The 14,526-nt window shown below is 35.8% G+C and overlaps 1 protein-coding gene across 10 annotated transcripts in view; it reads right to left on the bottom strand.

The window, feature by feature from the left end:
• CRB1 (crumbs cell polarity complex component 1) overlaps positions 1-14,526 on the bottom strand; it is a 282,191-nt gene that overhangs the window by 149,992 nt on the left and 117,673 nt on the right. For all 10 annotated transcript variants that reach the window (XR_008536849.1, XM_009440300.5, XM_054657037.2 and 7 more), the window contains one exon: positions 3,422-4,003. Coding sequence is in view for 9 of the 10 variants with exons in the window: in XM_016934919.3 (XP_016790408.2) it covers positions 3,422-4,003 (582 nt within the window). In the remaining variant the exon portion in view is untranslated. The remainder of the gene's footprint in view (positions 1-3,421; positions 4,004-14,526) is intronic.

Genomic DNA, 14,526 nt, shown 5'->3' on the forward strand with positions numbered 1-14,526 from the left:
TAGAAAACAAGGGAAGAATATAGTCAAATAGGGAACAACACTATTATATCAGGGATTGACAAGGAAAGCATCCTCATTGTGGACCTAAGTGTTATAGTGAGAAAAGGGGACTCATTCCCATTGGACCCTGCAGGGATGTGATATAACCTACAGTATAAATGAATTCATTGTAAGGTGAAGTGCCTTATGATGGAATTTGACTACATTTCACATTTAGAATATACTCTTTCTAGCTGTTTTTTTTGTTTGTTTTGATTTTTGTTTTTTGTTTGTTTTGATTTTTGTTTTTTGTTTTTTTGAGACAGGGTCTCACCCTGTCGCTCAGGCTGGAGTGCAATGGCACAATCTCAGCTCACTGCAACCTCTGCCTCCCCAATTCAAGCAATTCTCCTGCCTCAGCCTCCCAGTAGCTGGGACTTGTATTTTTAGTAGAGATGTGGTTTCACCATGTTGGCCAGGATGGTATCCATCTCCTGACCTCATGATCTGCCGGCCTCAGCCTCCGAAAGTGCTGGGATTACAGGCGTGAGCCACCACACCTGGCCACCCTTTCCATCTTTTATGCCTAAATTTAGACGACTGAAAGGATTCATTAAAATCCAATTTAATTAAGATATTTAAAAAACATACATTGTAAAATATAGTTTTTCAAGCTGTGTTTTTTTACAAATATAAGACTATTACACAATACTATAGTTGAAATGAATGAAACATTAATTTGATTTTATATCTATTCCTTTTAATCACCATTCACAATATTGAGATAGAAGCAGAAAATGGAAGACACTATCTTAATGAACTGTATTGATTTTTAAATGTGACCATTGTAAACAAAGCACTTCCAAGCCAGCCCCACAAAAATTTCTTATTTTTATTCAAAAATTTAAAAAATATTGAAATTCACCTGCCATAACTCCACCAAAGAAAGAGACACCTCAGTATGGCATACAAACAAGGAGCTTTTCATACAACTATTGTTTTATAAGCTTTTAAAATATTTCCTATAACTTTTAGATAGTATTGATAATTAAGTCACTTGATAAAATAATTTTCCATTTGACATAAGCATTCTAGCATCATAGAGTATACATAAAATAATACAAAAAGTGAATTCTTATTTAATATTCATTTACCTGAGTTTCAGGATGGGTGCCCAGAAATATATGGAAGAATTGTAAAACTTAGAACAATTTAGTAACAGTTGATTAAGTAGCCATTACTCACAAATACTGAGGCAGGCTCTTGGAGGAAGAGGGCTCCTCTTTTTTTTTTGAGACGGAGACTGGCTGTGTCGCCCAGGCTGGAGTGCAGTGGCGCGATCTCGGCTCACTGCAAGCTCTGCCTCCCGGGTTCATGAGTAGCTGGGACTACAGGCGCCCGCCACCAAACCGGGCTAATTTTTTGTATTTTTAGTAGAGACGGGATTTCACAGTAGTCTCGATCTCCTGACCTCGTGATCCTCCCGCCTCGGCCTCCCAAAGTGCTGGGATTACAGGCGTGAGCCACCGCGCCTGGCCGAGGACTCCTCTTCTTAATCCACTAACTGACATCTAATAGAACCTCAGAAAATATTGATGAATTAAAGAATAAATATAAAACAATACTCTGTCCTTTAGAAACTAACATTTTGGGGGGGGGCAAAAACATAGATATATGTAAAATAGGAAAGAATTATAGGGGATTCTTTAATACAGGTGTCAACTAGTACAAACATAATGAATATAATTACTGCAGCAGTGTGGAACTATTATTCCAGCTGGAAAGGAACCTGGAAACGCTTCTTGTGTTGGGTGATATTTGAACTAGGTCTTAAAAAGTATAGCAGAACTTCAGAGTAGACATTGTGAAGTGAGGAAGGACATTCCAGGGGGAAGGAAATGACTTGTATAAGAAATGAAGAAGATTTATCAGAGGAAATAGAAGGCTTCGGTGGAATGTGTGAGGACATGGCCACTGTCATGGGCCCAAATTGTGAAGTGCTTTCAGGGAGAGGCTAAAATTATTCTCTGTGTAGTGGGAAGCTCTCAAGGCTCTTCAGAACTACGGCATAGGTCTATTTTAGAAAAGTTATTTCAAAGGCAGTGTTCAGAACAACTTCGAGAAGGTAGAAGCTATAAGTAGAACGTCTGGGAGGTTGTGTAGTAGTACACACAAGAGTTGAAATAAACCTAACCAAGGAAAAGAACGGATGAGCTCAATTTGGAACATATCTTAGATGTCAAAACAGCAGATTCTGAAGACTGGTTGTATGTAAAGGAGGAGGGAGAGGGGAAAAATTTCATTTTAGAGCAACTAGGAATGTGTCTATTTTATAAAATATATAGTTTTAGAATGTTTAAAAGTAAAATGATGCTGGAGGGTTCTGGTGCAAATTTTGAAGAGAAATATTTTCCAAATAGTTATATTGCTTAACACTTGGAAAAAGAATGACAAAATAAAGAACTAAGTGTGAAAGTGTTGGGAGAAGAAGGCAAGTTTAAAAGCTGAAAGCCTCAGGAAGGCTTTCAGGAAGGTACAAAAATGGCAAGTGCTAAGGGAAAACATGGTATTAAAATGTGAATGGTGTCTTAGAGATATGAGTCAGGAACTGTAAGAAAGTGGTGAGCAGAAGTTAGAATGAATGCATGTGAGAAAGCATAGGCTAGGTAAGTTACCCCCTTACAAGTAAATGGAAAAGCCAAAGAATAAAGCAAAGCAAGAAATGTGGCCATCGTGAAGAATTGACCTAAAACAGTAACAGTGATTCAAAAGGATAGGGAGGATAAATACTGAGTGTGAAGAGGCTGAATAGCATGTAACTTGGTAATGATGAGTTGTCAACTTGTTACTTTATTATTAAAATAAAATTCTATCAACAGAAACATTGTAAAGAATAGATAAATATGAGGTACAATTGTTTGCTCTAAGACGTAAAACAAGAACAGGCTTTTTTTCTTAATAAAAATCGTGGTTTATCTGATATACCATGCTCCATCAGCTTTACTACCACTGATCTGTTGATAATACTCAAGTCAGCACTAGAAACCCATCAACTTCCAAACTGCCTTCCCAGAAGGTTGCAGTGCCAGGCTTTGGGGATTAGAAAGCAGGCTTGAACTGGAATGAAAGGAACATGCACTGATGAGGAAACCTGAAATGCCCTTGAGCTTCTCTTGGACCCCATTCATTCTAGACTGAATCCAGTTTTAAATCATGTAGAGCTCCATTTAAAACAGCAACAGTGACAGCAGGCAACCACTTAGAATTCAGTGCATTCAGTGGATTTTCAATAGTTTAGGGAGTTTCTATCTAGTGATTGATTCCTGTCAAGAACTTGGCCATTTTCATAAATGATTGTGTGAAAAATAAAATGTCACCTCTGCTTCTGCCACTTAGAAAGAGCTAACTACACCACCTGTGATTCAGATATGATCACACTTACCAGAATAATTGTGGGGACAGATACAAGTATATCTTCCTATTTCATTGAGGCATGTAGCCTCGTTCTTGCAGGGATCTGAAGCACATTCATCCACTTCCAAGTCGCAGTGTCTGCCTTGATATCCTGGGACACAGAAGCAGGAATAACCATCAATTCCATCCTGGCACACGGCCCCATTTTGGCAAGGGCTGGAAGCACACTCATCGTGATCTATCTCACAGAATCTTCCAGCATATCCAGCAGGGCAGATGCAGACAGGATAAATAGGGTCCTGATGGCAAATACCTCCATGTTGGCAGGAGTTCTTGCCACAGGAACCAATGGTAGTTTCACAGATTGTCCCACTGTACCCAGGAGGACATTTGCACAGAAAACTACTTTCTCCTGGGGTGTTCACACAAGTGGCACTTCCTTGACAGGGATTGGAGAAGCAAGGGTCTTTCATGTTGTCACAGTCTTTGTCCAAATTATTGGCTGTGTCTGAACAAGAACAATCATTGTCTTTTGAAAAATCTTTGCATGTAGAATTGTTTTGGCAAGAATTTGAGAGGCACCTGGTGTTGTTTTTATTGCAAAAGGAATCTACAAGGAAATAAAAAGTAACAAGATTAAATTTATAAATGAGGACAAAGTTAAAAATCTTTCTTTGTGACCTTTGTGCTGCCTCAACCAAACTCATTAATAAAATACATAGTTGGGTGCATCCTAATGAAAAAACTACGTCATCTACATTACTATACCTAGCACATTGTATGTACTTTCAGTGAACAATGCAATAATTTTCATAGTGATAATACCTTCAGAGCAAGACTTAAATGGACACAGAAAGAAGTTATAGGATATTTTAAATTATAATTGAAATTTAGTTCCCAGAGAAAGTACCATAGAGAATTTTGTTTCCTGATTTAACAGAAGACTTATATACAGGATAGTAAATTTTACCGGATGTAGAGTTTAATTGCTATTTTCAGACCAAATTATGTAGGCTGCAAAATTGTTTCCTTGCAGTAAAGTTTGCCATCTACTGGCTGTTTTAAGAAATTCTACCACTGTGAGTTTCAGACTTTTTGTTTTCCCTTTTCCTTTCTCTTTTCTTTTTAAGAGCAGCAGAATTCCTTCAAGGAAAATGTCATGAGGAATCCCAATGTACAAAATTGGAAAGCAGATCTGCTCAGGTCGAAGCAGGAGAAGGTCCCTTGCAGCCCAGTCAGACCAGTCTCCCGCCTCCCCTAGAGACACCTCCAAGGAGCTAGGGTTTGAGACCAGCAATTTGAAAACCTCTGCACAAGAGAAAAGAAAATATTTTATATAGTTACTATAAGCAATTATTTCTCTATTTGCATTAAGTATTTCTAGTGCTAAAATAAAGGTTTTTTGTCTGCTGAGAAGTAAAAACAAATTTGACCAGTTTTAAGGAAGATGAAGACCCAAATAACAGTAAATATATTTCTTGTGTGTGTGTGTATGCATCTGTGTGTATGTATTTTCTAATAATTAAATTGACTTGGAAAATAGCCATATTGGTAATTTAGTTTCATTATGAGGCCGAGTATGTTTATTTAGAGCAATGAAACAGTGCAAGGTGCAAGACTTTCAGGGAAGAGCATGTTAATTTCTCTATTGTAAGTAGTATTTATTCCTTTGTCCTTGATAGTTCTATTGCACTTTTCTATGAAACAGGTAATTCTCTAATTTAAAATCATCAATCAAGAATCTGAAAGTTGTATTCAGTGGTTTTTATTATCAATCTTTTCACTGACTTTTCTATTTAGCAATCATAGGAGATTTACCAGCGAGTCAGGATAATACAGTGGGAAGGGGCAACAGACGGGTACCAGGTCTGCTCTGCCTCTCCCAGCCTTGGTTTCTGGTTTTTTTTTTTTCTTTTTGGTGTGTGAGAATTAAGTCACTAAATTTAAATGCTTTGCAGACACATCGTAAGTGTTTGGTAAATGCTAGCTCTTACCTTTATAAGATGTTGAGAAATAGTTTTGAGTTCTTAATAGAAAATTTACTGAACAAGTACAAAACATAGCAATAAAAATAATTAAAAAGGTACAAGTCACTAATAATTTTCACTGAAGGAATTTTAAGAAAGAGAATGAAACAAAATAAACAAACAAAAAAACACGAGTACCCTTACATAGAAAGCCTAACAATGGACTAATTCAAGATGCCAACTATGCCCTTCCTGTAAATTACCTGGGAATGGTCAGGATCGGACAAAGATAATCATGAAATTGAATTAAAAAGGTTCTGTTCCCCAGCTCCCTTGTTTTTTGCAAGAAAATATTTAACATCTGATTATACATTTTTAAATTATTTATTATTATTATTATTATTTTGAGACAGAGTCTTGCTCTGTCGCCCAGGCTGGAGTACGGTAGCATGATCTCAGCTCACTGCAACCTCCATCTCCCAGGCTCAAGTGATTCTCCTGCCTCAGCCTCCCAAAGAGCTGGGATGACAGAAGCCCACCACCATGCCTGGTTAATTTTTTGTATTTTAGTAGAGATGGGGGTTTCACCATGTTGCCGCCAGGGTGGTCTCGAACTCCTGAGCTCAGGCAATCTGCCCGCCTCAGCCATCCAGGCCTCCCAAAGTGCTAGGATTACAGGCTTGAGCCACAGTCCCCGGCCTCTATAAATTTCAAGTACCATTTAAATTCTTGGCTCAGCAAAATGCTAGCTATGGAATTTGAGTTGTGATAAGGACTTAATTGTTCAGAGCATCTGCTGTATCTTTGTATTGTGCTCCATATCTATTTATTTATAACAAGTGCTCAGTAAATATTTCTTGAGTATTAACTGTCAAAGCCATCGCTCTTACCTTAATAGTTTCTTTATGTAAAACTATGCATATGTATATGCACACATATATGTATATTTAAATGTATAATTATTGATCCTTGATCTTTTTCAAAATTCTATTTAAATATCCTCTTATCATCAGTATACTCAGTCTTTTCTTAAGATTTACTAACTTAATTCTCTCCCTAGCTCTCTAATTATATCTGTCTCTAGATCTCATTTTAACTGATATTAACATCAATAATTAAATGTATCCTTTGTCAGCAGAAGGAAAGGAAGGAGGCGTAGATAGAACTCCTATTATTGCTCATATCTGGGTTAAAGTAGCAATTTTTAATATGCCTCATATTTAGCTAGATAAACACTCCTCATTGTATCCTCACCAATGTATATAAAGTTATTCGGGAATTTATTCATTGTTCTGGAACATGTATATTTCTGGTGTTTTTTTTCCTCAAACTGTTGAGACAAGCAGGGACTTGGGGAAGTCGCTGCTAGGGATAGGAAAAGAATATGTCACCTGTGGTATGGAATAATGTTTTTTTCAATATATATGGTTGGCGTTATTTGAAAAAAATTGAGTAATTTTCCAAACATGCAAAGGCAGTTTTTTACATTTTAATTTTATAGTTATCTATATTTAACCTAATTTTACCTAAATAATCAGAGTAGAATAGAGGAATTGTGAACATAAAATTTGATATTTCCAAAAAATCAAATGAATGGTGTCTTACATCGTTTCACCTAGAAGACTGACGATTTTATAAACATTTGCTATATTTTGCTAATGAAATGTAATCAGAATGAAATAGAAGGTATAAACAATGCTACTGGAGATAGAACTCAAAATTTCCAGGTCTAAGAATGCCAATTTATGAGAATAAAGTGGTTTGCTGAATTCTCTTTAGCCTGGCTTTCTGCAGAGAATGAAATTTAGTTCCAGGATTGGGGTGGGGAGGGAGGCGGTGCAGGAGGGGCACATCTTTAATCAGGACATAGCCAAAATGGCTTGCACATGGTAAGGCAGTCAATGGAAATTTGTTGAATAATGAATGAGTGAGCAAGGAAACCTGAATTCTCATTTAAGCCTTGCTGTGAAATTCTTACTTTGACCTCTTTTGATAAAATCAAGCAGAACAAATGATTGGTTAAATCACTTACTTTGATGTACTGCGTGATAGAATCCACATGGAGCAGTTAAAATAAGAAGTAGATAGGCTCCTTTAAGACCATTTTTCCTTTGTATTCCTACTGTATACGTTGTCTTAAATACTAAATTGAGGCCAATTTAATATAGTGAGAAGAGGACATTTTTATGGTAGACAGAGATTTAAATTTTGGTTCTAGTATTTACCATCTCTGTGACTTTAAGAAAAAACATTTTCACTGAGCCTCAGTGTCCTGATTACTAAAGAAAATGATGTGGAGCCATATATATAGTGGATAAGCGCATGAAGTTTGGTGCCTGGGTTTAAATCCTGGCTCTGCCACTTACTAAGTCTATGAGTTTTATTAAGATAATATCGCTCTGCCTCAGTTTCCATTTTTGTAAATATGGCACCTATCTCATAGAGTTGTTATAAAGGGTTAAATTAATGAACATAAAATGCCTAACAGGGCTTGGCACAGAGTGAGCATTATCAATCATCCTTGTTATTATTATTATTAGGAATAAAAGAGATAATATATGTAAAGTTCCTTATAACAATCAATCAAGCATAAAGTAGTTTTTTTAAAAAACATTATTTGCTTTTTCTTTCAATGCAGGGTCCAAAGTACACATATCTTATTATTTGTCTATTGACTAGCAGAGTGCCATGTACATAGTTGGTGCTTAGTAAATGCATATTTAACAAATGAATAAGTTCAAGAAAATGAAACTATATAATATTGCAAAGAGAGTTTTGGGGGTTCTAAGAAATGCAAGCTTAGCACCAGCACACATTCTCTTAGAATCATACCTAATAATCAGGGCAGGTTCCCATCATCATCAACCACAATTAATACTCATGCAAACTCCTTGAAACACGACTTTCTTACTCCAGGTAAGAAGATTGGTTTTGGCCAAAATTCATTGACATCACCTGTATCTTAATATCCCTATTCTACTATTAGCTCCTCTTTAGAAGGTCAGTGGCCTCACTGAGAAAGTTTTCTGTCAACATATTTTAAATCCCCTGTATCTGATAGGCACGTTGCTATTTGCTTTTATATATAATTTCTGATCATCAGCATCATCACAGATGAAATCAGGTCCTGCCGGTTCAAAGGTTTCTTTTTCTCTCAAAGCATCCCCATGAGAATCAAAGCTTCTGGGTCCTCCTTTACACAGCCTACACACCTAAGCACAGGGTCTGGCTTGGATCAGGTCTTGGGCATTAGGGTTAGGTAGGGTAAGGGACCAAATGCATGTGCCTCAGGCTGCAATCATACACATTTACCTCATAGAAGATGCCCTGCCCTTTGTCATCCTTAGAACATGACTAAATGATGCAAGTTGTGAAGGTCATTTTTACTCACTGTCAATCATGAAAAATTTTAATGAGGATCTAATTATATTCCTTTGACATTACATTTATTTAAAGCTAATCAGGCCTGAAATCACTGACCTTATTATAATCAATGTATATTTTAATAAGGACAGGCTTTTGAATGACCCCTTTTACTATGGAATAGACATATTTTACTAGTTTATTTGCCTCTAGCAAATTGAAATTCTCACAGTAAAGCTAAAAGTGTTCTGAACAAAGACGAAAAAGTTTTTTCCCGCTCCATAAAGCCATGTTTTGCAGAATCGATCAACGAACAGATATAATTTCAATGTCAATTATATAATGATGGTGCAGGAAAATTTAGCTACACAGCACTTTTGTTCTAAAAGAAGATCCAAAAGTTTTAATATCTCTACTAGAGACTTATCAGTGTGCTAAGTTTTATTATACACAATTAATGTTAAAAAAGTGACATTTGTAAAATAAATGAAAACAGCCCTTCGAACTCTAGTTCATTCCACTGTACATCAAAATAGTATTGGCAATCAATATAAGAATGAAAATAATTAGAATAATCTAATTTTTCAATGTTATTTTTGATATTATAAAAATTTCTCCAATTTATTGGTTCCTTTCATAATTCTTGTGTTTCATTTAACCCCTATAGAAAAATTATGGGATTGGAGGTATTACATCCATTTTATAAATATGGAATTGAGTTTCAGGAATGTCAGATAACTTCCTCAAGTTTATGCATCTAATATGTGCTAGGTCAGGATGCCCAGACTGTAAAATATTTATTTGAAAAAAATCCAAATGAAAAGGAAGACAGAGTCATAAAAAGAAACATCTAAAACATTATCTAGATCAGCATTTTCTAAACATTAATGTTCATATGAACTGCTGAGGATCTTGTTAACCTTGCAGAGTCAGGAGGAGTGGGGCCTCAGACTTGGCATTTATGATAAGCTCCTAAGTAATACTGATGCTGTTGGTCCACATACTACACTTAAATAGCAAGCATCTATACCAGTGCTGTCTAATGGAAGTATAATGTGAGCTACATATGGAATGTTAAGTCTTCCGTAACCATGTTAACAACGAAAAACAAACAGGCAAATTAATTTTAAATATTTAACCAAATATATATAAAGCATTATATTTAAATATGTAATTGGCATAAAAATTATTATTATTATTATTATTATTTGAGACAGAGTCTCACTCTGTCACCCAGGCTGGAGTGCAGTGGTGCGATCTTGGCTCACTGCAACCTCTGCCTCCTGGGTTCAAGGTATTCTCATGCCTCAGCCTCCTGAGTAGCTGGGATTCCAGGGATGTGCCACCATGCCCAGCTAATTTTTTCTATTTTTAGTAGAGATGGGGCTTGTCTCGAACTCCTGGTTTCAAGTGATCTGTCTACCTCGGCCCCCCAACGTGCTGGGATTACAGGCATGAGCCACCGTACCTGGCCAGTGTAAAAATTATTAATGAAATATTTACACTTTTTAACATTAAGCCTTTGAAATCCTTAGTGTATTTTACACTTCTAGCACACTTAATTTTAGTCACATTTCAAGTGCTCAAAAGCCATATGTGATTAATGGCTACTGTGTTGGATAGTGCAGCTCTCAACAGTTTTCTCGCATTTTTGTACAGAGAACTAAAGTCTAGAAAAATAATGTGTGGTTATGAGTAAGACATTATTCCTCCAGAATTTAAATTATCTTCTTTATGACATTCTTCTTATAGTAGCCATGAATAAAAATATCTCAAAATACTTTCTGAGAGTTTAACTGTGATGTATATTCAAATTGTTAGAAGTCCAATGCAAGGTGTACTTTTCCCATTAATCCTCCTCATATTTTTACATACCCCTTGAGCTCCTGGCCTGAGCAGCCACAGAATTTATTATTGTTAAGATACAACTGAACACTTATCTATATGCAACCTAAAGTGTTCTTCATGCCATACATGAAGACTTGTCCTTACAATTAGCAAACAAACTCTTTAAGTTCAGGAACTATAATATATGCTTTTCAGTATGCCTGTATGTATGAGGTATGTATTTGGTTTTGATGACATTTTGAATACCACCTTCTAATAGTAAAATAAATATATGATGATTGTTTGCTTTGCTGATTCATTGGTTTTATCCCAGGGAAATTTGTTTCACTCACTCTATGGCTCACTATGCTTGAACAAAGACAGAATGATTTGTTTCTGTCAGGTGACTCAAAGTTGTGGACCAAATTTGGGGAAAACCCAGGTTACTGTGGTTACTGGATAACTTGGAAGTCATCATGAATATATTTTTTACTTTCTTTTTATTCAGCTAAAAGCCCCATGGCAATGAGCACAACAACTACAATGCCATTGTGCCTTTGGTCTGGATAAGATTTTTCAAGAATTTATGAATGGCTCCTTGCCCAGTGTATTCTGGCACATGCTGTTCTGAGCAGGGCCTTGGTGAATACAGACATGCCTCAGCTCATGTGCATAGCCCTATGGCACACATGGAGAATGGGTCTTGATCTCCCAGGGATCCATTTGGCAAACTCTACCCCAGAAGGCTATGGCAAGTGATTATGTAATGAATTCCGAGGCTTCATTGCTGAGCACAAAACACCAGGGAAATGAGAATAGCTTGTACTGTTTGAAATCAGAGAGAAGGAGATGCATGGTTGCTGACATCCTTCTGAGATTTGAAAGAGAATATCTGATGTTTTGAATTGGCAGCTTAACTGAATAGAAAAGAATAAAAGTATAAGGATAGCTCTACTGTAGAAAATGCATGAGACATCACACCATAAATGAAATCATTCTTGTAAATATATGGCCACTTCAAATCAATTAATTTAATTAATAGTTTAATAAGAGTGCTTTACTTGATATGATAATTTAGTTTTTAAAATAAATCCCATATACTATTCAACATTGTATATACCTATAGTGTACAACATAGAGTAGATAATCAATAACTCACTATTAAAGTCAACCAAACTTGATCCCCATCTTCCTCTAACTACTTAACTAAATTTAAGCCTTCCATCTTTCTTTCTCTTGAAAAATTATTTCCTGCCTACCACCATCTACTCCTGTACCACATTCCTGTCATAAATTCCCCTTGATCTTTCACTTATAAGGGCTCCTGAAGGATGCTTATGTATGAAATGGAGGCCTTTGCTTTTTTCTATGTCAGTTTTTATGATACTAAAATTTAATAAATTCAAAAAATTACTAAACTTCCCCATGTAATACCTAGTGAATTATAACTCAAGAGGGACCAGGTCTATTCTGGCGCACACTGAATAGCCTAATAAAGGATGAGTATTCAGACTCCATTAGTTAGAGTAGGAAAAGCTCCACCTGTCAGGGAGCCCAATAGGTGAAATCATAGTGTATATGAAGTATTAGTAAAGCAAGAGCCCTTGAGTGATCTATGTCAGAGTGAACACACTTTCTCACGAGGACTATTTATGGTTTTCCAATTTTTGGTGAATACTATGAAATGCATATCTTTTAAGACTATTTGAATTTCCTGTGCAGAAATAAAGTAGGGATGCTATCAATTATTTCCTGAAGTGAAGGAGCCTAAGAGCTGATTGGCTAAGGCCAGGTCTTTATAGAATAATTAACCATTTAATCTTTATAAAACAAAAGCAAGATTTTAAGCGTTTCATCAAATAAGCCAACTAATATTCATCCTCAAAGAGGATGCTAATTCTGTGGGATAAAAGGGGTTAAGAGGCCCTTAAAGAATCTGTTTACCTCAGGTCTATTTCTAAAGCACCCTATCATGTTGTTATAGAAACCACTTGCGGCTAAAAATCTTCCATTATGATTATTGCTATAGTAACCACCAAAAGACAAGAAGTCAGTTTTTCATCCATTTGCCATCATCTCCCTCTGCCCAAGACAGTTTTGTTTCTAAATCCTCCTATGTTGCTGGAAACACAGGGGAAAAAAGAGTAAACAAATTAAATGGGTGAGAAAAAAAAAGAAAGAGAGAAATGATGACACATTACAAGCAATAAACTGATCCTAAATATTTTGTTTCCACTCAGAGAGAAAAGAAATTGTAATTACACAGACAAACTAGTTTTTAAATTGGTGACCAAATCTCTTTATTTCCATTATTTGAACTCAAAAGTATTAAGAAATTCTATTTTCAAATAGGAGAATATTTTAAAAATATTCTCCGTTCTTTTTTTTTTTTTTTTTTTTTTTTTGAGATGGAGTCTCACTCTGTCACCCAGGCTGCAGTGTAGTGTAGTGGCATGATCTCAGCTCATTGCAAGCTCTACCTCCCAGGTTCAGGCAATTCTCCTGCCTCAGCCTCCCAAGTAGCTGGGACTACAGGCACCCGCCACCACGTCCAGTTAATTTTTTTTTTTTTTTTTTTTTTTTTTTTTTTTTTAGTAGAGACAGGGTTTCACTATGTTGGCCAGGCTGGTCTCAAACTCCTGACCTCATGATTTGCCCACCTCAGCCCCCCAAAATTCTATTTTTAAAGCCATCATTGAGCATTTTAGAGAATTTCCCAATAATATACCTTTGTTTAATATTGTCTTTTTTAGTGTAAATCAAGGTGATTTTCCTATATTCATTTATTAGAAGATATTATCAGGTCCTATTATAGTCTCATATTTAAAAAGTCAATTTCTGATAACATTTATCATTTGCTTGTAATGAGTTCAAAAACTTCTCTTTGGAACATATAATACATTGTTGTTAACTCTAGTCATCCTGCTATTCAACAGAACACCAGAACTTATCCTCCTGTGTAACTGTAACTTTGCACCCATTGGCCAATCTCTCCTATCCCCACTTGTTCCCTAACCTCCCTATCTTGTGGCAACTACTGTTCCACTGTCTACTTCCACAAGAACAACTTTTTAGATTCCACATGTGAGTGAGATCATGCACTGTCTTCCCAAGCCTGACTTATTTTACTTAACATAAGGTCGTCCAGGTTCATCCATGTTCCTGGAAATGACAGTATTTTATTGTTTTATGACTGAATAACATTCCCTTGTGATAGTACTTTTTAAATCCATTTAAAAATTGATGAGCATTGAGGTTGATTCCATATTTTGGTTATTGTGAATGGTACTACAATAAACATAGGAGTGCAGATATCTCTTCAAAGTACCTATTTCATTTCCTTTGGATGTATACACAGTAGTGGGATTGCTGAATCATACAGTAGTTCTATTTTTATTTTTTGAGGAAACTCTAAACTATTAATATTTTCCAAAATGGCTGTACTCATTTATATTCCCACCAGCAGAGTGTAAAATTTCTCTTTTCTCCACATCCTCACCAACACTTGTTATCTTCTGATTTTTTGACAGTAGTCATTCTAATTGGAATGAGGTGAAAATTTCTGTCATCTTGATTTGCCTTTCCCTGATGATTTCTGATGTTGAACATCTTCTTTTTCATATATCTGTTGGCCATTTGTATATCTTCTTTTGAGAAATATCTACTCAAGTCTTTTGCTCATTTTTTGATGGGTTTACTTTTGTTGTTGGTGTTGAGTTTCTTATATATTTTGGATATTAACCCCTTATTAGATGTAGAGTTTTCAAATATTTTCTCCCATTCTATAGGTTGCCTCTTTGCTCTATTGATTGTTCCCTTTGCTATGCAGAAGCTTTTTAGTTTGATGTAATCCTATTTGTCTATATTTGTTTTTGTTGCTCAGACTTTTGAGGTTTTATACAAAAAAAAAAAAAATCCTTACCTAGGCCAATGTCACAGAGCTTTTCCCCTATGTTTTCTGTTAGTACTTTCATTT

Source organism: Pan troglodytes, chromosome 1 (assembly GCF_028858775.2).
Source record: "Pan troglodytes isolate AG18354 chromosome 1, NHGRI_mPanTro3-v2.0_pri, whole genome shotgun sequence".
Taxonomy (NCBI): Eukaryota; Metazoa; Chordata; class Mammalia; order Primates; family Hominidae; genus Pan; species Pan troglodytes.